Source organism: Lindgomyces ingoldianus (genome assembly GCF_010093535.1).
Source record: "Lindgomyces ingoldianus strain ATCC 200398 unplaced genomic scaffold BDR25scaffold_66, whole genome shotgun sequence".
NCBI classification, from domain to species: Eukaryota; Fungi; Ascomycota; class Dothideomycetes; order Pleosporales; family Lindgomycetaceae; genus Lindgomyces; species Lindgomyces ingoldianus.
Genome location: NW_022985227.1, coordinates 102,042 through 126,833, shown reverse-complemented (window position 1 = coordinate 126,833; position 24,792 = coordinate 102,042). Strand labels below are relative to the sequence as shown.

The window sequence follows — 24,792 nt, the reverse complement described above, 5'->3', positions numbered from 1 at the left end:
AGTCTTATACCTACATTACTTATGTTTAGAATTTACCTAAGAATTAATATAAACTCTGCACTATCTTCTAACATTGCCACACAAGCTAACGCTATATAAAAGGTAATAAAAATGCTTTAAAGTAAAAGGGTAAAAGTAAATGTTAATTATATAATTAACACCTAAAATAGCTTAACATTACATAAAGTCCTAAATCTCCTACTTAGTTCTAAGGTAAAGATATAGTAAAAAAAGAAAAGATAAACAAGACTATATATAGTAAAAGAAATTAAAGCCCTAGATGTTATTATTAAGATAAAAAATAGGCTAGTAAAACTCTACTACACATAAGTTATGCTGTATTATTATATAAAGAATAAGAATAAACCTGCACAAGAACTGCTAGATCTAGATAAACTAGCCCTAGTATAAAGAGATCCTTTATAAGCATAAAAAAGAGGTTATCTACATAAATAACTAACCTTAATTAATAAACTGCATAAAATAGCCTTTTAAGTAGTATTAGATTTATTATATAAACTAGAACTATAACTAGCTAAAAAAGGGTATAAAAGACTATATAAAAATCTTATATAAGACACAATGTTTTTAACTTGAAAAAAAAGATAACTACACTCTAGTAATTAAGCTCTATGCAGACAGTGTAATTACAACACCTAGGAAACTATTTAAAGAATTAAACTATATAGAAATAAAAGGTCTAATTATAGGCAGCATGTTTAAGGTACTTTTATATAATTTATTAGTCTATAAAGGACAGATCTTTAACTTTTGTCTTATATATAAAGTTAAAGAAAATTAATAACGTACCTAACAGGTTGGCCGGCCACTTTTGCCAAGCCCCTACTAAACTCTACCTATCTACATAATGCCTTAACAACAACACTAGATTAAATCTTCTAAAGAACGTTAGATACAGCTTGCTCTTTAGGCTTTTAAATAAGACTTAAAACTCTTCTTGCAACGCGCTGCAGCTATCTATAATGTCTCTCACACAACACTAAGCAATTAACGCGCTAGACAGCCTTTACAAGCAGAATGCTGGCCTAAATTAAGGAATCTAACTAAGCTTAAGAAGAAGGTAGTTGTTAAGTACATACTTAAGCTTATTACACGCGGATTTCCCTCTAGGCTTGCAGCTGTAGCTAATATAGCTAATTCCTTACCTGCAGAGCGCAATCTAGGCCAGGTTAGCTTAAACTAGACTAGTATGTAGGTTAAGCACTGCTCTAAGTTTATAATAAAGTTTAATTATAAGTATAATTACAAGAGAGGGCTCTGCAAGGATCTAGAGGTTATCTAGGGCTAGTTTTGCCTAGTAGCTAACATAAAAGCTAAGTACAGTATCTAGGATAAAGATAGGTATAACTTTAACAAGTTAGGCTTTATAATAGGCTAGATATTAACTAGAGCAGTTGTTACAGCTTTAGAGAGACAAGGACAGCTAAAGGCAATATAGTAAGGTAATAGGGAGTAGACAACAGTTATCTAGAGCATTAACGCAATAGGGTAGGCTATAAGATTACAAAGCTTTAAGCAGTAAATAAGGCTGCTACGTAACATAGATTGCATAAAAAGAAGCAAATTTAGGCAGAAGAGACCTTAATAGTTAAGGATAGAGCTTGTCTAACTGCTCTAAAGGAGTTTAGAGCGCGTAGTAATAGGAAGAAGCTAAAGACGCAGGTGCGCGATAAAGAAGGTAAGCTAAGTTAAAGGCAATGCAGGCAGTGCAATTAGACTAGGCATAACTTGCGTACGTGTAAGCAAGTAGTAGAAGTAGACTTTAAATAATATCTTGTGTTGTATTACTTTATATAGGGCTAAAGTGGGCTGTTTTGCAAGAGAATAGGGTGGTTTTAGTGGGGGCTTAGCAAAAGTGGCCGGCCAACCCGTTAGGTACGTTATAGCTATATAGAAAATTAAGACTAGTATTTATAAAACATTTTAATAAGAAAAAAAAATATCTTTACATAGTCCCCTATAATTTAGAAAATAAGTTAAAGGTTAATCTTAGCTATTAGCTTATTACTAATAGTTTTATATAGTATACACTATAAGCTACGCAATATTACTTAAGTGTACATATAGTTAATAAATAAACTTACATAAATGTTATTTACATAACTACTAAAAGAACTTTATAAAAGCTTTTCTCTGCGCATAATATTTAGAGTTGTATAGCTACTATATAGCGCAGTAGAATCTAGCTTGTATTAGTTTAAGACATACTATAACTACAATAAAAATAAACTTTACATAAAAACCTTCTTATATAATCTATGCCTATTAATTATATATAAAGGCATAAAAACATTTAAAGTTATAGGGCTATAAACAGACAACACTTTTAGTATTATTATAACTAATTTTGCGTAACATAAAGAAAAAAAGCTGTAGAAGGCTAAGTTTTATGTAAAGCTTAAGATAATATTATTATATAAATAGCTTATAAAATTTAATAAAGAGAAGATTTAGCTTATATAAAATAAAACTATAATTTTATTAACTTAGAAAAGATAAGCTAAGAACCTCTATATAGTAAACCTAAACATAAAGGACGCCACGCAGAAGTACATTAAACAGCGCGCACAAGGTGCCTATATTACGTCTGTATGTTAACCTAAGGCAGCATTTAACCTGTCTACTACTGCTTAAGTTGTGTTACTGTTATATAATAATATTAAAGCATTAAATATATAAATTTAATAGTAAATTAATAACTAAAATTAAAAATTATTATATATACTACTTAATTTTTTCTATATAAAGTTATTTATCTTTACTAATAAATTATTTATAAATAATAAGAACTTAAGTTTATAGCTTAGCTTTTTTATTATTTTTAAAATAAAGTAGTGCACTAAAAACTTATATAACTTTAAAATTATAAGTAATATTATACACTAAAACTCCTCTAAGTGTAAACAGGTTACCTACTCTATACTAGCTAGTAAATTATATAGAATAGTGGGAGGATTTAACTGCGTAATTGCACTAAGCACAATAATTAACTAGATTATACGTATGCTTAGACTACCTCTAATACCTATTGTACTATGCACAGACTTAAGATCTCTGTATAAATGTCTTATAAAGCTTAGTACAATAAATAAAAAAAGGCTTATAATTAATATTATATTAATTTAAGAATTAAATAAGAAGAAAGAGATTATAAAAATTAAGTAGATTAATAAAAAAAACAACCTAGCAAATGCCTATATAAAGAAGGCGCTAAACTCTGCCCTTAAGGAACTAGTTTTGCATAACTAACTAACTATTAGAGTTAAAGCGTTAGTTAATAGGCTTAGGCCTGTACAAGACAATAAACAGGGCGCTGTGCTGTAAGGGCTTTAGTAGTATAAGCAGGGCAAACTAGGCAAGGTCTGTACAAAGGAAAAAGAAAAGTTGCTAGTGTCTAAATAGCAGTATTTAGATACGCGGTTGGGCGTCATGTAACATAGTCTTGTGTCACGGTTGTACGCACAGACAGATAAATACCCTTTCCTTCGCACAGACTTAGAACAAGAAGAATCAACACCAGTTACCTGCAACCCCCCCGCGCGATGTGTACACCGTGCAAACCTCTTTGCTTTGCATAGCTAGCATAGAGTCCATTCAACAACTATAGCTAATAAGTTTTTTTTTATCTTACTTTTATACTTTTTTTAAGTATATTTATTTTTTTATTATATTTTATTTTTAGTTAGCGTTAAGTGTAGGTTAATTATAAAGCTTTAAAAGCTTTTTAGTTAACATTAATTACTTTATTTATTTTACTTTTATTACTTAAGTTTTTTTATTATCTTTTTATATTCTTTGCCTTAGTTGCCTTACGCGTTCTAATGTGTGTTTAGGTTAAGTACTGCCTTTAATGTGTGTCCTCTACCTCTAATTTTATTAATTTATAACTCCCCTAGGTCCTGCGCAGTTGTCTTGTTCTTTAGTACTTATCCCTAGTTCTCTAGGAGAGAGGGGGGGGAGAGAGGTAGGGGGGGGGTTTAGGGTTAGGTACTGGTACTTATCTTGCAACCCCCTCAGTCGCCGCAGCTCCGGTCTTCCTGCAGGTCGAATCGTTAAAAGTAGATGTGTCCGAAAGGAAGCTAGGTTAGTTCTATTCTGATGACTATGTACCTGGTCAAGGTGGTCGCAATCGGTAGAACAGTTTTTCTAGCCAATAAGATTGATTGGTCACATGGGTCTATTTGGCGCTAGCGGAGCTTGAATCAAGGATTATTACACAAACCCTAAAGCATGGCTTCGACCTGAGCACGGTATCTCGTTCCTTAAGCTGGTGCCATTAGAATGCTTCACACTTTGACGTCCTGCGGCGGGTAAATCTGAGATGCTAAGCAAGCATCCATTTCCGGAGAGTACCGTAGCTTGGCATCTATCGTATTCAAAAATCGGTGCAATGCTTGGCGTCACCCTCGCCCTTTTTTTCGCGCGCGTATTTTGCTAGCAAACTGCAAATTGCCCGATGCAGCCACAAATCGCCCTATAATATTAATTAGTTAGGTAAAAAAGATAAGGCTATTTAAGTACACATAACAGGCTATACTAACAGCTTTTCTAGTGTAATAGGACCCCATGTTTCAAGCTTACATCGTTGCTGCTGCGCCAACGCGCTAACGCGTCCTAAACCTCTAACCTATACCTCTTATCCACAAGCAAGGATTAAGTAGTTGTACTAGGCTTAATATTTAGCGCTTTCTCTTGCTAGGATAGCCTACTAAAGCAATTGCTAACTGCAAGGACTGCTCTAAGCAAGCTATTTATAACATAGAGAAAAATCTTAAGGCGTTTAGCACTACTTAAAAGCTTTTAACAGCAACACTTAGGCAGCCTATTAAGATAAGCGCTTAAGACGCTAACACGCTCTATAATAAGCTAATGTAGAGTAAGTAGATGTATTAAAATAAGATTTAATACTAGTTACTTATAAAAAAAAGTGTTTACATTAGTTAACTAACTATCTTATAGTTCTTAAAGTAGAAGGGGTAAAGTAACTGTACTTTATAGCCTTTTTTAATCTATTATAATAAGCAACTTTGTAAGATGTTTTACTAAAGCCTTAGGCAGTTTACTGCTAACAACTTTTATTTTATTAATAAGTTTATTTTTAATAAGAAAACTAGCTAAAAGCACTACACATACACGCTAGTAGGCTATAAAGCGTGATATACCTAGGAAATAAAGTAAGAGGCTACTTAGGTAATTCTACCTGTGTACACTGTTAACAGCTACCTACTCTACACTAGTATTCAAGAGAGTTACTTTACTTATAAGGATTTTAAAGATTAGATCTAAAATGCGCTTCTGCTAACTTTCTAGACAACATACAGCTTTAAACTAATAGTTATAATTATAGATAACATCTCTATTTATTAGAATCTTAAGGTTATTAAGATAATTAAATAAGATAGTTATATTATACACTTTTTACTACTATACTTGCCTAACTTTAACTTAATTAAGCTTACATTTAAAGTACTTAAAGTGTAGATTTAGCAGAATTATAGGTATATTTAAGTGTGTTTTTTAAACTTTAGTAACTTTCTATAAGCGTGTATTTAAAAGAGTAAATGTAATAAGTTTACTAAAAAAACACTTTAAGTACTCTATAAGCAAATTATATATAGAAAAGGCTTAATTAGTAGAGGCTAGGCGCAAGATAGCAAGGTAGAGAAGGTAAATAAAAAAAGGCAGGCTGTAGAAAGTAATAGTTTAATATAATTTTACATAAAAGCTTACTAACTTTTCTTTACTTATCTATTACTAACTATAATAATCTACCTTAATTACTACCTATTAGCCCTGCTAGAGCTACTGCAGCCTAGTAGTATTGCTTATAGCAGTAGATATCTTTTTATAAGTGTTAAATAACTCTATTTTTAAGCTTAAAAAGTTTACTAACAGTAAGTTTATAAAGCTTACTGCTTATAGCTAACATCTTTTTTAAATTTTTAATAGTCTACTTTTACTTACTTACTACTTTTACTGTGTAAAAGTAGACTTTTTAGTTATTTTCTAGCTGCTGTTTAACTAGCTACTTAAAAAACTTTTTTATAGTACTATAAAAGTTACTACTATTAGTAATAAAGCTTAAACTAATAGTAAAAGGCCCTAAAGTAGCAGCACTAGCTAGAGTAAAAGGCCTCTAAAAAACTAGCTGTAGGTAAGGTAAGTACTATGTAGTAATAGTAAGGTAGCTACTAGCTAATGCAGCAGTAGGGTACATAAAAAGCAGAATAACTTGCAGAAACTAGGCACTAAAAACACTTATATTTTGCTAAGATCTAATTTGTTTGTAGTAAGCAAGCTTTATTTACTACTACTTATGTTACTAATTTTTATTTTACTATAACGTACTTTATAGGCGAGTTGCTTACACACCTAAGTTGCTTACTTTTACTAAGACCCTACTACACTACTCTTTTTACACTAATGCATTTCTAATAACACTACTTAGATGTATTAAAGGAATGTTAGATGCATCTTACACTCTAAGCTTTTAAATAAGACGTAACACTTTTTAAGCAACGCGCTATAGCTATCTATAGAGTCCTTTAAAAGATAATAAGCAACTAACGCGCTAGACAACCTTTCTAAGCTAATTATATAGCTAACTTATAAAAGCTAGATAATAATAAAAAGCAAGTAATTATTTAGCACATACTTAAGCTAAATGCGCAAGGATTTCCCCCTTAGCTAGCAGCTATAGCTAATATAGCTAATTCTTTACACACTAAGCATAATATAGGCTATATTAGTATAAACTAGCTTAATATGTTTGTTAAGTGTTACCTAGAGCTTAAAGTAAAGTTTAAGTGTAAGTATAACTATAAAAAAGCTTTTTATAAGAATTCTATAGTAATTTAAAGCTAGTTTAACCTTATAAAGAATATTAAAGCTAAGTATAGCATCTAAGATAATAACACATATAACTTTAACAAGATAAAGTTTATAATAGGCTAGATATCTACTAGAGCAGTTATTATAAATTTAGAGAGATAAGGACAGCTAAAAGCAGTCTAGCTAGGTAACTAAGAGTAGACAACAGCTATTTAGGGCATTAATGCTAAAGGGTAGGCTATTCTACTTTTTATTATCTTTTAGGGTAGTAACTACCTTTTAAACTAGTATAAAAAGGAAAATCTACTTTAAGATTAAGTTATTATAATCTCTAAGCATAGCTAGACTACTAATTAGCTTAGTTTAGACTAGTTAAAGCACTTTAATGTGTATATAAAGAAGTGTACTATTAGCAGCTACTGTCTGCTAGTTATTAATAGCTATAAAAGCTATAACTTACTTTATTTCTAGTAATACTATAAAGATAATAAAATTATTACTATTTATATACCTTTTTACTTATTACACTTTTTACAGCTACTTAATATAAGTTGTTTTACTTCTTTAAAAAAGGTGTATAAGCGCTAAGCTAAAAACTTTATACATAACTAGATTACCTATATTATAAAAATAAAGTTCCTGCTATGCTTTAAAGTAGCTTATTATACTGTAATTACTTTTAGTAATATCTAAGAAAGGTTCTAAGGCGCTAGATTAGTTCTTTTTAACCTATAATAAGTTATAATAGGCCTTAATATAAAGTTATGCACTTTATTACTACTACTACCTGTATATAACAAGCTCTAGTAGTTATAAACCCTAAGTAATACTCTAGAACTTAGGTTATAATTAATGCTTATAAAAATAAAAATTTAGAAGTATATAAATAGTTTACTAACTTTTATAGTTAAGGCGTTTAAAAAAGTCTTAAAAAAGGTAGTAATAATTACGCATAAGCTAGTGTTAGTGTAACAGAAAATTACTAAGCTTTAAGCAGCTAATAAGGCTGCTACATAACATAAATTACATAAAAGAAAGTAGATTAAGGTAAAAAAAACCTTAATAATTTAGAAAGGCCTATACTTAATAGCTCTAAAGGAGTTTAAAGCGCGCAGTAACAGGAAAAAGGTAAAGAAGCAGGTGCAAGCTAAAGTAGGTAAGCTATTCTAAAGGCGCTGCAAATAGTGTAATTAGACTAGGTATAACACGCAAACATATAAGCAAGAAGTAGAAGTAGTATCTAAATAATATTCTAAGCTGTACTGTACTATATAGTGCTAGAGCGGGTTGTTATAGGCCATAATAGAGTTTGTTAGGGTGGGGTCTTGGCAAAAGTAAGCGACTTGGGTGTGTGAGCAACTCGCCTATGAAGTACGTTACTTTAAATCTTATTTTTTTTTTACTACCTGCGCTTTTAATCTTTCTTATAACTATTAAAGTTGCTTAAGTTGTTATAACGCCTATGTTTTTTTACTCTTACTTTTCCTTTATTCTTAGCAATTTTAAGCTAGTTGCTAGTTAAACCTTACTAGTGCTTAACTAGGCTAATTAGAGGCTAGCTTATATAAACTTTATTTTTACTATTAAAGTAGATAAGCGCGTATAACTTAGAGTTAACTAGTTAGATCTTAAAGTGCTTGCTACTTAAGTAGATATAACACTAATAAGTAAAGTTATTATAGTTTTTAGTGTAGCACTTTTACATGTAATAGATCTAGCTTTTTAACTTAGCTTATAATTTAAACTACTTTTAGTGCTAAGTAGCTTTTATTTTGTTTATTAATTACCTTTTATGTTTAGAGGTAAACTAACTAAAAGTTACTACCTCTAGCTAGTTAAAGAATAGATTGTTAAATGCCTAGCTACATAGAAAAGCCTTTTTAAGTAGCTTATACTTTACTTAAACTTTTACTTTAAGCTTTACTTACTTATTTAGTAACTTTTTTTTAATAGTAATTTAATAGTCTATTGCCTTAAAAAGTTAGTAGCCTTTAGTTAAGCTAAAATTATTAAAGTTAATAGTAATAAACTTAGCACTTCTTTTACTAGTAAGCTTAAACTCTACTACGCAGCTTACTATTTTATAGGTTTTACTTTTTACTATTAAAGTAAGATTTTTAATTATCTTTTTAACTATCTTTTTTATTTAAAATATAAAGAAAACCTTTTAAGTCTTTACTTTTAGTAGCTATAATACTACTCTTTTGCTGTTTATATACAGCTTATATAATATATCTAGTTGCTAAAGGTATTTAGTTAGTAGTAATAACACCCTAGCCTAAGCCTTAGAGCTACTTATTAAAAGATGTATTAGTAAAAATATTACTCTAGGCGTAATTAGTAGTAACAATAGTAGGTTCTACAACTCTTCTAGAGTAGTACTAACAGGCGCAGAGCTCCCCTAGGTACCCGCTAAGGGACCTACTTTAGGTGGTGCTTAAAAGCTTACTACTTTATGCGTTTTTAGTTAACTAGTCTTCTTTTAAGCCTTTAATGTAGCCTTTAAAGCTATTATTAAGGCCTTCTTTACAGCTATTTAAATTAGTTGTTGTTAAGCCTTTTTAGTAGCTCTAGTTGCCCTCTAAGGCCTCTCGCTAGCCATGCTATAACACTAGAAAAGTTGTTAGTATAGCCTGTTACGTGTAGTTAAATATCTTTATTTTTTTAACTAACTTTAACTAAGGACCTAGAGCAATTTAGTGGCTGCACAACGCGTTTTACAGTTTACTAGCAAAATACGCGCGCGAAAAAAAGGCAAGGGTGACGCCAAGCATTGCACTAATTTTTGAATACGATAGATCTAACGCACGGTTTCACCTGACGCACGGTTTTTCCCGAACAACCTTATCATCAAATGAAGCTTTTAAGGCCTACACTAGTAGTCGAGTCGCGAGATTTTTAAGGGTAATAGTAAACTCAGTCGCGCAAAAAAGTCTATTGTGTTTTCTAAGTCAAATACCTAGTAGGAAGCTTAATTTGCCTACCCCGTCAATTTGTTGACTAGGACGCCTCTGCTAACTCCACAATTAATATATCCTTAATACTAACATTCTAATGCCTAACTATAGGCTTTTCTATCTTTTTAAAGCCTTCTTAGCTGCTTTAATGTTAGTTTAGAGTTATATAGCAGCTTATTTAGCTAGTTTATTATCCTTCTTTTAACACTTTTTATAAGCTACCTTTTATAATCTAATTTTCTTAGCTATTACTTTTATGCGCTTTTTTTTTTATAACTTTTTTTTCTTTCTTTTGTTTAGCTTTATACTTAGCTTTTTTTTACTTTTAAAGTTTCTTTACTTTTGCTCTCTTTTCTTTTTAAGCTTAATATTTATAAGCTTGTTAGACCTTATTTAGGCTCTAAAATATAGCTTCTTTATTAAAGTTTAGTAGTAGTTTAAGCTATAAAGCCTTGCTTTTTTAACAACACTTTTTTTTATTTACTAGAGCCTTTTTTAGGCCTTAAACCTTTAGTTTTAAGAGAATATTCTAAGTTAAAAGTAAGTAAAGCGTCTAAGAGAGCTAACATGCTTTTATGTTATGCATGTTGTTAACAGCTACTTATAGCAGCTTAGCAATCTTCCTCTAATCTTTAGATGTAAGAACTAACTTTAAACCCTTACTAAAAGAAGGCTTTTTATTATTAATACTGTTACTACTAGTGCTAGTGCTAGTAAATTAAGCTAAAATAACTTTTATATTAAATAGGTGTAATCTATAGCTTTTAAAGCCTAAAAGTATATTTTTCTTTATAAAAGACTTCTCTTACGCAGCATTAAACATAGTAAAGAAGTCTTTTTTAGTTATAGCTAAAAAGGCTTAAGATTTCTTTATAAATTTTACTACTTTTTTACTATACACTAGAAAGAGAAGCTAGAACATAGTAACGTCTAGAGGCTAAAGCGTGTAAGTTAAATAAGAAAAGTAAACTGCTAAAAATATCTTATTATTATTATAAAATTAAATAAACTTTATAGCTATTAAAAATAAGTAGTTAGTAACACCTTTAAGCCTTATCTTTTATCTATTAATTAAAGATAGTTTTAACTTATTAAAGGCCTAAGTTGTTATTTGTCTATTTACTTAAAGATAAAGTAAAGAAAGCTTTATAAATTTTAGAGTTAAAATCTTACAGCTAAGTGTCTTAGATGTTACCTGTAACAGCTTAGTAAATAAGGCCTAGAGACAAGGCAGTTCTATCTACACATATGCATGTAATAGTTATAATCTACTTATAATTACTATTTTATACTATTTACTTAATCTCTTATTTTTTATACTTTCTTTAAGAGAAGACTCTCTTTGTTTTTAAAAAACTTTAATTAGAAAGCTTTTTTTATCTATATTATACATGTCTTAAGACTTAATATTATACTACTTAATTTTACACTTTAAAAGCTTAACATATAGTGTATATTTAAAGGCAGAGTTAGCTTTTTTTTTCTTTATCTATACTAGTTGTCTACTTAGATACTAGCTTAACTTTATAACACTTAAGGAACTAGTTAGGCTACAACCTACTAGCAAGGTTTCTGCTTATTTCTATAGCAAAATTGCGTAGCATCTGTCTTATAGAAGGTAGGCCTTACTTACAGAGCCTATTAATGTATTGTACTAGCTTCTTCTTTTACTGCGCATTAAAAAGTCTTTAATTTTTATATTACTCTACATAACTTTGCTAGACTCTATAAAATTATTTTAATAACATTAATTAAGTAACACTAAACTTTTTTACTGTCTAGGTGATATTATGTTTTTTTTGCCTAGCTTTAGTAATTCTAGCGCTATTAACACAGCTAAAATTAGGTCTATATTAGTGGAGTTAGAGTTATGTTGAAATTTTGAATTTTCCGAAGCAAGTGTGCGCCAGGTGAAACCGTGCGTCAGATGCCAAGCTACGGTATAGTACATGCCATGGCGAAATCGGGAGAGGCCGCCTTTTGTGTACGGTAATGAGTCTAGAAATAACCCCCTAGGACAGGCGTCCCAGTATCATTCTTTCTTGATCTAAGTGCTAAGCTTAATACTTGCACTAAAAACCGCACGATTACTGTTTCCTTGTGCTAGCTCGGGTTTGGAGAATGTGAATTTAGGCAAAAGAGGTTACAGTTACCAGAGGTATGACTAAGCTGCCTATTATTAGGAGGGTCCTATTCAGGGACCTTTAAAAAGCCCTTTTAGAGAAATTGCTATAAAAGGAGTTATTTTTAGCGCTAGTGCTATTTATAACATAGTTCTAATTATTGGATATATATCACGTGATCACATTATATGCCTTTCAGGTGCTGGGTAGAGTGTATGGATAAACAATGTTTGGGCATACTTTATCCGCTTGTGGGCCGTCTTTGCGATAGTGTAATGCCTTGTTTCTAATTATAACAATACCCTAGGGATTGCAAGGGAACCCGGGGGTCCGTTTTGTTCCCTATGATGACGTCATTAGCCAGATCTGGTGGCAGTTCGACAAATAGCCATCATGTTTCTATTTCGGTCGGGGCTACTTTCGCTCCCTACTAGGAAATACTAAGCCCAGGATCAAAAGCGACATTTTGACGGAGTATTCTACTCGGCCCGGTTTTGTAGCAATAGTAGTAATGAGCCTTAGGGTCCCTGGAACAACCTCCCAGGCAAGTGGGCGTCCCGGGACAATCGTCCCAGGAAATTTGGTGTCCTGGGAAAATCAGCGTCCTAGGAAAGTCGTCCCGGGAAAATTGGCGTCCTAGGAAAACCGTCCCAGGAAAATTAGCGTCCTGGGACAATCGGCGTCCTAGGAAAGTCATCCCGGGAGAATTGGCGTCCTAGGAAAATTGTCCTAGGAAAGATATCCCAGGAGAGTCGTCCCAGGAAAGATATCCCAGGAGAGTCGTCCCAGGAAAGATGTCCCAGGAGAGTCGTCCCAGGAAAGATGTCCCAGGAGAGTCGTCCCAGGAAAGATGTCCCAGGAGAGTTGTCCCAGGAAAGATGTCCCAGGAGAGCCGTCCCAGGAGGAATAAGGTCCCAGGACAGTCGTCCCAGGAAAATTCCTGGGGACCCGCGAGGTCCTAGAAAAACGACCTCCTAGTCACGCTAGGACCCTAGGAGGATCAGTGTCCCAGAAACGTCCTCCTAGTTACGCTAAGGTCCTAGGAGAATAGGTTCCTAGGACCCGCGGAGTCCCAGAAATGACCTCCCAGTCACGCTAGGGTCCTAGGAGAATTAGTGTCCCAGAAACGTCCTCCTAGTCGCGCCGGGGTCCTAAGAGAACGGGTTCCTAGAAGAATTAGAGTTAGCCACGACCCCATTTGGGTAATACCCTTTTAGGACCTAGGAGATTTAGATTCCCAGAAATAGCCTCTTGAGTGGAAATCCTAGGGCGATCCTCCTAGGAAACGAGGGTCCTAGAAAGAGCCTTCTAGACACGTGAGCGCCTTATAAACAACCTTCTAGATACGTGGGCATCCCATGGCGATCCTCCTAGGGAAATGGGGTTTCTAGAAACAACCTCTTAGCACGTGAGCACCCTATCGTCTCCGAGATCTGCAATCTCGTGCCACGGGGCCAAATAGTGCAAAGTCGGAACGAACTTGAAGGCCGAGGTTGCTTTGAAAATTGGTAGACACGTTTGACCTCCTTTCCTTTCTTTACCATGATCTTTGCACGTAAGACAGGCGATATTAGAAGATATTAAAGAAACTTTTAAGTAAAACTACTTACTCTAATTAATCCTAAGTTGGACGCCGTACATAATTTAACTGTGCAACACCAACAAAAGCATGCGCAGTTTATCCAATTAGTTCGAATTCATTCCCTATACCAGCTACTTCCGGACTTCAGTTATACATTTCTATTGGTACTAGAGGGCTAGCACAGCATTCTCGCATAGGCGAGGCGACTTAACTAGCAGTGTCTTTTAATCGGATGCTATACGCCATGCACAAAGGCTGCATAATTTTTGAAATGCCCCAGTCCTTCAATCCACTCTGAACAAGAAGGATGCTTACAGCGGAACCCTTGTCTAAACTCTCCATTCGCTACATGGATATTAAGATGCTTCTGCAGTGGATCCTTCTTCGCAAATGGGCGGGTATGCTTTAGCGTCGAGAATCGGTCATCGCCGATGCAGAGAAGGCAGACAAGATCCGTAAACATCATAGGATATAAGGGCTGAATAATCTCAACATCCTCTCCCTTGATTGGAATTGCCCTCTGCATCCCATAAGGGCTGCCTTAGAAAGGCGGGTCCACGTTAATCTGTTCCCTTTACTGCGTTGTCTTCTAGTGGGCACTAGTATTAGTGTCGCTTGCACTTCTTTTTACGCCCATCATGCTTTTGTCTTCTTCGGACCCAAGTCGAAATCTAATAGCCTTACTTAGAATTCTATCCTGCCGGCTCTCTTGTCAATTACAATACTTGACGAGGTTGCAGATAAACTTCACACGAAGTGTCCGTTCAGCGGCTGAGACAGCAATTTGGCAATAGTAGCTCGTTCACGGAATTCATATTGTACAGTCGAACGAGTGGGAATGTCCATCCCAACGTTACCACTTAGCTGTCTTTCAATATCGTAATCATCGATTGTGTTGTGAAAGTCGAGAATGGCCTAGTCCACTCTTTGTTTACGCAGGATGTTTGTGAGACTATTAAGTTTACGTTTGGCTTCCTCGTAACGGTTGTATAGTTTTGTTCCCTTCGCGATGTCAATAGGGTGGAATCCACTATAACAAATCAGCCGAATTTTTTTTTTAAAAAAAAGCAATGATCGCCCCACATCTTGTATATCAAGCTCTGCGCCATTGTTCATACTATGGCCTGCCACATCTATGAATTTGCACAGCATTCGTCTCTAGTACGCCTTGATCGCGCTTTCTTTCTTAATTCGAGAATTCTTCACGCGCCATTCAAGGTATGTTTTGAACGTGTCAGCTGCGCACTGACGAAGGGCTTCAGTTGGGTCAGACTTGACTTTTAGGCAGAACCTAAATAGAAATCATCAGTATCATAAAGCGAATCTTAGTTTGAATACAAACGAACTTTTCCCAGCTCTGGAACTCCTGCTTAACAAGAAAAGTAGACTAGGGCTTCTGTTTTAACTTCGCTCTTCCTCGGTTCTTATAATACGCAATCCTCTGCCGAAAATATTCCCCCTCGGAATCGGTGTCTTCCCCAACCCCAGAGTCAGAGCTCGAATCTGAATACGAAGCTAGCTCAGAACAAGACGAGTTGCCCGGTTCAAAGCCCGAACTAGAGGCTAATTCTGTATTTTGCTATTTCTTGCTTCGAGAGGGCATGGTAGTCAAACGCGTGGTGTCTCGGTGCTTCAGCAGCTGCCAGTTGCCTACACGCAGAAGCCAGCTTAAGAGCGACTGCTGTTAATAGGAACGCTGGAAAAGTCTCTACGGGAGATAGACGTTCTTAAGAGCGGGACAGGGCAAAAAACCTCGTAAGTGGAAACCTAGAAATCGAGTATCAGAAGTAAACAACATAATAGCAGGGGAAAATGCGTACGTAGCTACTACGGGAAAAGGTTGAAGGAGCGTAGCGCAGAAGAGAGGTTTTGTCGTGTGAGGGTAGTGCTTTGGCGGAGGATGAGGGCGAAGGTAGAAATAGGATCAGATAGGTGGCAGACGTCCATGGCTTCTTAAATAGCCCCCGAGGGACACCACCGAGGGACGCCGCCGAGAGACATTTGGGGAGCTTCGAGAGGAGTTTTGCAGGGCTGCACGCGCGCTTCTAAATTTAGTGAAGAGGACCCCGCCGCCCTTGGCACGCTTAGCACGTTGCAAAAGCGGCGATAGACATGGGTCTAAGCGAGGAGAAACTGCCTCCCAAAACGTGGAGCAGGAATCTCCAAATCCGGCTGCTTGTTCTCTAACAACATTAATCTATTAGTAATAATTTTATTATTTTTATAGTATTACTAAAAATAAAGTAAGTTATAACTCTTATAGCTATTAATAACTAGTAGGCAGTAGCTGCTAATAGTACACTTTTTTATAACGTACTTCACGGGCGAGTTGCTGTTACAATCCTTACTCCGGGGAAATGGTGTTTTCCGGAGTACAACAGCCTATATGGGTGTTAGTGGAGAAGGGATGAGAACTTAGCTGGATCAGGTGTACAGTCTGTCAAGCAGAGTGAGGGATAGTCAGGGTTTAGGAGGCAGGCTGTGGTTTGTCCCTATAGCTGTATAGGTAGCTAGGTGTTACTAGTTAAGTAGACAAAGGTTAGAGGTATATATATTACAAGATATACAAGGCAGCTTAATTCTCTTTAGAAAAAATTAAAGCTTTTTAGTCTATTATAAAAAATAAACTAAACATTAATTATAACCTCCTAGCTATAGTTAGAATTAAGACTATATATATAGTAGTTGCATACTTGCATGCTTACATGCTGTTTTCCTTTATAGCCTGTAAGCGCGTAAGCCTATAATGCCTTATTAGATAGCGCATTTTGCTAAGCATTTATTTATAAAATAGCACTATTCCTTTTCTATTTAGTTATAAGGTCTGCTAATTATAGGGTTAACTATCTCCTATCTATTATCCTTAGGGCTGTGTGTAATAGTAAGCTAAGTTATTACAGTCTATTTATTAGCTATAACACACAAGCTTTTCTCCTAGTTAGCATCCTTACTGTTATGTTCTTTCTGTTGTAAGTGTTAGGTTTTCTTTTTAGCTAGTGTGTGTCTTTCTATAAACACATAGCATACGCTTATCCTTTTTAACTATACCCTGCTAGACTCCTTGTCTTTTTACCTCTACTTGTTGCCTTTAGACAGTTGCTTAGCTTAATCTACTCTATTATATAAAAATGCGTCTTTGCAGTGTTTATTACTTAAGCAGTTTCTTTTACATAATGTCCTTATTATTAGACAAGTGTGTAGAATGTGTTTAAAAGGGGTGTTACTATAATACATTTATGTTAAATGTGTCTTAAAATTATTTAAAAAAGAAGCAGAAAAGATTACAGGTAAAGTTAAAAAAGGCTTAAAAAGATAAGATGTGTAAGAAAAATAAATCCTTAGCACACCTACAGTCCTTTATAGCTTATTAGAAAAGAGTGTAGAAGCAACTTAATCTTCTAGTAAATTAAAAAGTAAAATATCTAAAAGGAGACTTTTTCTTATTAGATAAGCTTAAAGCACTTAAGGCAGAAGCAGCAGGTCTTCCTCCTCCTTAGCCTATGTTAAAGGGTTATAGTCTTCCTACATTGCAGCTATCTAATGCAGTAGTAGTTTTAGCTAGTAAAGATGTCTTTTAGTTATAAGAACTTTTGCCTAGATAGTTTAATTTAAAAAGTGCAAGTAATACTTCTATAGCGCCTTCTAGGTGTTCTGCAGGTTTGTAACAGGTTCCTAGGTGTTTTTATAGGTTAGGTATCTTACCTACTTTATTAAGTAGTAATTTCCTTTCTTATCTAAGATCTTTTTAACTTTATATTTAAGTTTCTTTTTATCTTATCTTTAAGTTGCTAACAGGATATTTTTAGGTGCTAGTTCTAGCTTAGAAATGTAAAACTATAGAAAGATTTTTATATCTTTTAGTAATTTAAGCTTACATGCTCCTAGGCAGGTCTAAATAACTCTATAAAGCCCTATTTGTTTTTTAGCTAGCTTTTATGCTAGTTAAGAGTTTTTAAAGTTTATAGTATCTAGATATATATAATTATAAGAATGTATTTCTAGTGCTGTTTGTTAGTGTTAATTTGCTAATATTTCTATAGCTTTAGCTGTAAGCTAAGCTTTTTTACTTAATTTTTAATGTATTTCTAATAGTTATGTTGTCTAGCTTAAGGCTTTTAGTAGATCTATTAGCTAGGTTCTAAAGAGCTTGTATCTATAAGAGTAGCTAAAATTTGCTTTATACAGGGTTATTTTAGTTAAGGTAGACTATGTAGTGTTAATAGCTAACTAAGCTATTAGCAACTATTTAAGCTAGTCTATTTATTTGTATAAGATGTATTTTTATAGATACTTTTCTATTTCTATGTTTATTCTTTCTGTCTGTCTATCTATCTAAAAGTAATATGCTGTAGAGAGTCTATAGGTTATCTTAAGGTGTTAGACTATAGTTGTCTAATACTTGCTAGTAAAAAGTTTATTTTTATTTAAGATAATAATCTGTAGGCATCTATAAGTTATAAAGAGATTCTTTTTTATTTTAAACATAAATTCTTTTGCTGTAATGCTTTTTTCTGTTGCCTATATAAAGACAAACTTTATAGTTTTATTAACTATTACTGCAATTATATTATAAAGCCTTTCTATACTAGGTTTACAGAATAGTAGTAGTCCTGTTATAAAATCTATTATTATTATAGTCTAGAGTTGTTTAGGTGCTGTAATTAGCTAAAGTTGTCTATATAGTTTATGTCTTTAGAGATTGTTCTTATTGCACAAGTTACACTTCTATAGTACCTTAGTGCACAAGTGTTTTAGTTATAAGATGTCTTTAAAAATTACTTTTTTTATTTTTCTTTAAAGTAATTCTATTCTAGGGTGCCTAAACATTAAGGCCTTATAATACTTTTTAATAAGGTTTTTCTATTTATGTTTAGTAATTATTAGAGAATAGATTAGTCTTTCTAGTTTAGGTCTATTATATACTAGACCTTAGTTAGTTTTCTTAAAAATTGCAAATTCCTCTATGTCTTCTTTTAGTTTGTTAAAATAGTTAGAACATCTACTAAAGATGTCTACTTGCTAGTTGCTACTTCTAAGAACATGCTTAATAATAAAGTTAAACTATACTAACTCTATTACCTATTATACATGCATTAAAAAGAGTTTCTTTGTTGTTAAAAAAGTTACTAAGTTAGCATAGTTAGTATAGATAACAAATTATTGTTTAAGTTCTTATAATTTAACTTTTTAATTCCTATAAGCGTTAACTATAGCTTTAAGCTCTTTGTCTAGTATAGTGTATTTTTGTTCTGCAGAGGCAAACTTTGCTAAATAGTATGCTACTAGGTGCTAATAGCTGTTCTTTTGTTTTTATAGAAGAGCTACTCTTTTAGCTTGTTTTAAGGCGTTAGTGTGTACTTTAGTTTTAAAAGTTAGGTTGTACATTTAGAGGACTAAGTAGCTAGTAATAATTCTTTTTAATTCTTTAAAAAATTAATTTATTTTAGTTGTCTACTAAAATTTATGTAACTGTTAAATAGGCTCTGACAGCTAGCTGCTTATAGTATAAGCACTTAAGTAGTAAAAGTAAGAGTGGTGTACAGTGTGCACAGCGTACAAGGTAGGTAAGGTAAGGGCAACATGTTTCTAGTTCTATTGCTCTTGTCTTTCTTTTATACAGAGAAAAAAGAGGATATCTAGATGTTTACGCACAGAGGTTCGCGCACAAGCATTATGTGACATAGATACGTGATCCTGCTTGTGCGCGATTGTTTGTATCTAGGACGCGACGCTGCTGCTGCGTACAGACACTAGCAACTTTTCTTTTTGTCTAAAGAGTTGCCTTCTGTACGCGTTACTTCCCTTCTGTCTGTGTAGGTCTATCTAATTATGTTCTACCTTTACTTTACCCCTATTTATTAGGACTTGCCTTAGTAATGCTGTGTGTTAGAATAGGCTAGTTATGCTATGTAAATAGCTTTTTTTTTCTTTATTCTTTACTTTCTAAGCCTTACTGTATAATCCCCTAGCTCTTTTCTCTTTTTATACAGTGCTAACAGTAACAGATCCTTATAATAAAAAAGATAAGTGCGTATAATATAAAAAAATAAAATAAAGAGAAATAAGCCTTATATAAAGGCGTTGTTAGTCTAGTTAGTCTAAGGCATCTTTGCGCACAGGATCTAGCTAGTCCACAGATGCTTTTATCTAGACAGAGAGGTAGTTAGTTAGGACTAATAATTAAAAAGCCTAGTTTAGTGTTTTCTTTATACATGCATCTACTAGGTTGTTTATACTATTAATCTACTTAATTTTAGTAATTTCTTTTTTCTTATATAATTTATAAAGTAACATAATGTTAATTATAAGTTACTTTTTACTAGTAGTGCCTAGCTTAATAAGGTAATTATATAGAAACCTTAAATCTATGCAGATTACTACTAGAATTAGTAGCAGTTTAAGTGTTTATATAATTTACTATAGAGTTATACTAAAAGTAATTACATTATTAAACTTTCTAACTATTTTATATAGTTTACTAGTAAAAACACTTCTAGTTACTTTTTTACACTTAGTAGAATTCTACTGTATAATGTTACCTAGTATTTTAAAGTAGTTACTTTACTTTATATAGTCTTTATTACTTAATATAATTAAAAATTCTAGCTATAAGCTAAGGTCCTTATTATTAGTAAATAATTTATTTATAAAAATAAATAGCTTTACATAATTAAGCTATAATAGTAAGAAGGTAAGACTATGCTTACTATTATCTATCTACTATTAGATTTGTGCGTTAAGTATGTTAATATTATTATATAAAAGGTCTATAGTTTGTGTAGTAATAAAAAGGTTAAATTCTGCCTTTAGTTAACACATAAATATAATGTATACCTCTTTTATACATTACTTAATATATTATTATGCAGCATTCTTATTTTTTAAGTTAATTATATAAAAGTAGCTTACTTATTTCTTTTAAGTAAAAACTACTATGTTATGTGTAAGTTTAATTTTTTTACTATTAAACTTAATAAGTTGCTTTTCTACTAAAATAGTTTTACTTTTTATATAAAACTTTACCTTTTATAGTTTTTTTTTTTCTCTTTGTGTAAAATCCTTTATTATAATGCTTAAAGTATTATTTATTTATAAGCTAGTAATACTAAAAGTATGCTCTCCTTTATTAGTAATTAAAAAGTAGAGGTTATATAAAAAGATGTGTATACACAGCTTTTTTTTATAGTAGTTATAGTATGTTTTAAACTAATACAGTTCTAATTTAGCAGCTCTATATAAGAGTTGTACAACCTAGAGTATTATATTTAGTAGAAAGCTCTAGCGCATCTTCTTTAGTAGCTTTGTGTACAGCGTGTGCATAAGCTTATTTATTAATTAGATGTATGCTTATATAATATTACATAGTTTAAAATACATTTTATACATAGCTTTTAGGCTTACTTTTATAGCTAAAAGTAGTCTCTAGCTTATCTTTTAAATAGTTAGTAACTAGGTAAGAATTTCTTTCTTTTTTTTATCTAAGTAGCTAGTAAACACTAGGCAGAATTTCTTATATAGTTAGGTTGTTTTACTTTTTAATTTTTATATAAAGTAAAGGTTAAAAATCTAACCTTTATACTTTATTAAGTTATATGCTATAACTTTAAAAGTGCTGTTAGTAATTAAAGTGTTTATTTTTATGTAGTCTAATTTCTTAAATAGCTTTTTAGGTGTAGTAATTACACTATCTATATAGAGCTTAATAAATAAGGCCTAATTATTTTTTTCTTTTTAGGTTAAAAATACTTAGTCTAGACTTTGTGCAGGTTTTCTTTGCTTTTTACTTCTTTTAGTATTTATATCTTCCTTTTACACTAGTGCAGCATTGCTATCCTAAGGGGCTTAGTCTATAGTAGGCTTTAGTTCTGCCTCTGTAACATTTTTATAAGGCTATTCTCTTTTTCTTTTCTTTAAGAGATTCCTTTATATAGGGATTAGTTTATTTAGGTTGTTTATTATAAGTAGGTTATCTTTTTTCTTTTCTTTATAGTATAGTTTAACTTGTGTATGTTAAAGCTTTAGTAGGCTATTTTTTTTTTTAATAATAATGTTTCTCTCTTTAATACTCTTAATTTTATATAGGCTAGTCTAGCCTTTTTTTTTTTTTTATGCTATAATCTCTAAGCTAAGGGGGAGGTTAAGAACTTTATGTGTTATAAAGCTATTATAAGTGTTAATTATATAATTAATATTTACTTTTATATAGTTTTTTTAAAGTATTTTTATTACTTTTTATATAGCGCTTGCTTATATAATAATGTCTAGTAATAGTAAAAAGTCTAGGTTAATTCTTAGGTATGCTTTAAAGACTAGCAGTGTGGGTACTAGACTGTGTAGGCTAGCTGTGTTGTTTAGAGCCTTAACTGCTATCTATAAGATAGCCTTATTATTTATATAGTTACCTAGCTTAGTCTTTAGAATATTAAACACTTATTAGAAAGGTGTGTGCGCGCGCTTAACCTTTCTAACTGCCTAATGTGCTTCTACAGGCATCTGCCTGCATGTAGCTCTTATAATCTTTGCATAAGCTTAAAAATCCTCTAAAGTAAAGTTTATACTAGGGTTATACATAATATAGTTTAGAGGTTTTTAATAGGTGTTAATCTAGCATTTGCATAGTGCATCTTAGGTATCTTGTGTAGACATAGATTTTAGAAATGTAGCAGCCTAAAATAATATGTCTATATTAATAACATATAAAACATCTTTATTATTAATTTATATAACATTAATAATAACTTTATAGTTAAAGTAGGTATTATTTTTAATTATAAACTTAAATTTTTATAGGGCCTAGTTATATAATTAGTAAAGGTAGTAGAACTTCTTAATCTCTTCTAGCACTGCAGCATTAATATTATAGCTAGTGCTAGTTAGCATCTTCTAGAGTCTCTTTATATAAGGGTGTCTAAATTAATAGTAGAAGCAGTAAAGTTTTAATTTAGTAAAGAAAAACATAGATTTTTTTTTACTAATGTTAAAAAAAAAGTGTTTTTATTTTTATATAATAAGTATAGTAGTTTTATCTTTATATATAATAATATTTAAAATATTATTAAAGTATACTCTAAGTTAGTTAGCATCTGCTAGTAATAGCAGAAATAGTGTTAAAGTCTTTAAAATATAGTATGTAACTAGACTAATTAAGTTCTAGATTTATATAGTACTAATTAATTTTTTTAGTGTCTAGCCTCTAAAGCTAATATCTATTTAGCTAGGTATCTAATTAATTTCTATACATAGGTTCTTTTATATATACGCCTTAAGTTAAAACTTACTAATAGTAAAAATCTTTACTACGCCTGTGTTCTATAGTTTGCCTTAGTATACTATATAGTATTAGTTATTAAGAATAAACTACTTAGCATATTTCTTAGGTTTAATGCTGTAGATGTCCTCTCTTGTTACATAGTGTAGATAGGCAGCAGAGGTAAGGTAGTTAACAGCTTTTTTAGCATTCTTACCCTTTTATTTTATTTTCTTTATATTATGTAAATTATTTTTTTCTTTAGGGTAACTTTTAAAGTCTTAGATGTATAAGGTAATAGCTTTATATAATAAAGTTTTATTATAAAAATTTTTATATAAAGTAATGTACTAGTTCTTTACTTATGTATAGTTATTATAAGAGTAGTTTAATAACTAACATTCTTTTTTATAGCAGATAAAGCACTTCTTTGTCTGCGTACAGTTATCTCTAGATTATAGCCTAAACCTAGATAGAGATCTTCTACATTGTCCTTTTTTACATAGAGAGAGGCTTTCTTCTTGTTGTGTAGACTTTTGTTATGCAGAGTTATATTAGCAGTCTATGTAGTATACATTAGGCAGTTTCTAAAGGTATTAGTTTGCCCTTTAGTCTATAGTAACTTAAAGTAATGCCTATAAGTTACTAAATAAAGCTTTACATAAGAGCTTAATAGTAAACATAGCATGTTCTAGTTTTAGTTATTCTTAACAGGCTTATATAACAGTAGTGTGCAGTAGAACATCTTCTTAGAATTTTATTTTTAGTGCCCTTTATATAAGTGTAAGCTTATTAATTATTATTTTAAAAACTTTATATAAACTCTTATTAAAGTTCTTTTATTAGCATTATATAAAAGTTATTATTGTCTAGTCTGTCTAGTACTAGCTATAGTTTACATTAGTGTTAAAGTAACTACTTAAAGTGTTGTATAAATGCTTCTAGTTATGTCTAGGGCCTATATTGTGCATATAGTACATATTTACCTAACCTTTTAGAATATCTAGAAAGATGTCTGTGTACTAAATTTTCTAGATATCTAGCTATTAACATAAATTAATAAAAATCTTTATTTTATTTATAAAGATGTTATATAGTTAACTTATGTAGTTATTATTTTTTTTTTATGCTTTTTAAAATTATATAATCTTATTTGCTAGAAGTTTTTCTTTAGCAGTTTCCCTCTAGAGTAGAAGTTTGTACAGGTTGTGATGTGGTATGGATTGTGTAGGTGGTATTAGTGGTGCATACACTACTGCAGGCGGTGGTGTGTACAATTAAGGGTGTGGAGCAGGCGTTAGGTAGGGTGGCATGTATTGTTTGTACAGTGATTAGTGTAGTGCTAGCTAAGGTGTAGGAGCAGGTAATGCTAGTACGTTTAGTGTTAATAGCAGCATTATGTTTAGTCTGCTTCTATGTAGAGCCTTATATAGTAATAAAGGTTGCGTATAAAGCCTTTTTAGTGCAATTGCTTTCTCTTGTGCTATATTATACAGCTTCTAGGCTTAAGTACCTTTAGTGCCTAGCTATAGTGTAATTCCCTTGTTCTCTAGCACTTATATAAGCTCCCTTTTAAACGCGTAGCTAAGTGCTAAAAAGTCTTATAGTATCTATTCTTTAAAATCCTCTATGTACGCACTTAAAAGGGTAGCGCCTTTCTAAGTTGTTATGTGTAGATTAGTAATTATATAACCTGTGTATAATTAAGTCTATAGGCTTGTTAGAGCCTCTAACATGTTAATCTTGTTATTCTAGTACTCTAGGCTAGTCTTGTTTTGTAGTGTTGCCTCTAATATCCCTATGTTCTTTGTAAGTTGTTTATATAATAGGAATTATTTCTTGTTTTTTCTATTATTACATAGAGTTATTAGTTGCTAGTGGGATTCTATTATAATAGTATAGTTAATTGCTTTTCTAGTGGATCGCGCAGGTACTGCTGTTGTCTAGCTGCTAGGTTGTGCAGCTTTAATAGCTTTAGTGTGCGCCTTGCACTATCTCCTCTTTACTTTGTACAGTAGCAGAGCTTGCTGT

General features: G+C 32.0%; 3 protein-coding genes across 3 annotated transcripts; 1 reads left to right on the top strand and 2 right to left on the bottom strand.

The window, feature by feature from the left end:
• Positions 1–11,736: 11,736 nt before the first annotated feature.
• BDR25DRAFT_363339 (uncharacterized protein) lies at positions 11,737–13,454 on the top strand (the record flags this gene model as incomplete). The annotated part of the gene is made up of 13 exons (XM_033696724.1): positions 11,737–11,798; positions 11,917–11,967; positions 12,132–12,204; positions 12,250–12,339; positions 12,383–12,423; positions 12,477–12,624; positions 12,652–12,826; positions 12,865–12,948; positions 13,003–13,021; positions 13,071–13,134; positions 13,215–13,223; positions 13,307–13,354; positions 13,395–13,454. The coding sequence occupies 13 exons, from the start codon at positions 11,737–11,739 to the stop codon at positions 13,452–13,454; spliced, it is 924 nt and encodes a 307-aa protein (XP_033539770.1).
• Positions 13,455–13,710: 256 nt separating this feature from the next.
• BDR25DRAFT_117712 (uncharacterized protein) lies at positions 13,711–14,031 on the bottom strand. Its single transcript, XM_033683662.1, has one exon. It carries the CDS (start codon positions 13,978–13,980, stop codon positions 13,750–13,752), a length of 231 nt encoding a protein of 76 aa, XP_033539769.1. The 5' UTR covers positions 13,981–14,031; the 3' UTR covers positions 13,711–13,749.
• Positions 14,032–14,261: 230 nt separating this feature from the next.
• Positions 14,262–14,426, bottom strand: BDR25DRAFT_247104 (uncharacterized protein; the record flags this gene model as incomplete). The annotated part of the gene is made up of 1 exon (XM_033685946.1): positions 14,262–14,426. A coding segment is annotated over one exon (165 nt), but the record flags the coding sequence as incomplete, so codon positions are not given.
• Positions 14,427–24,792: the final 10,366 nt, after the last annotated feature.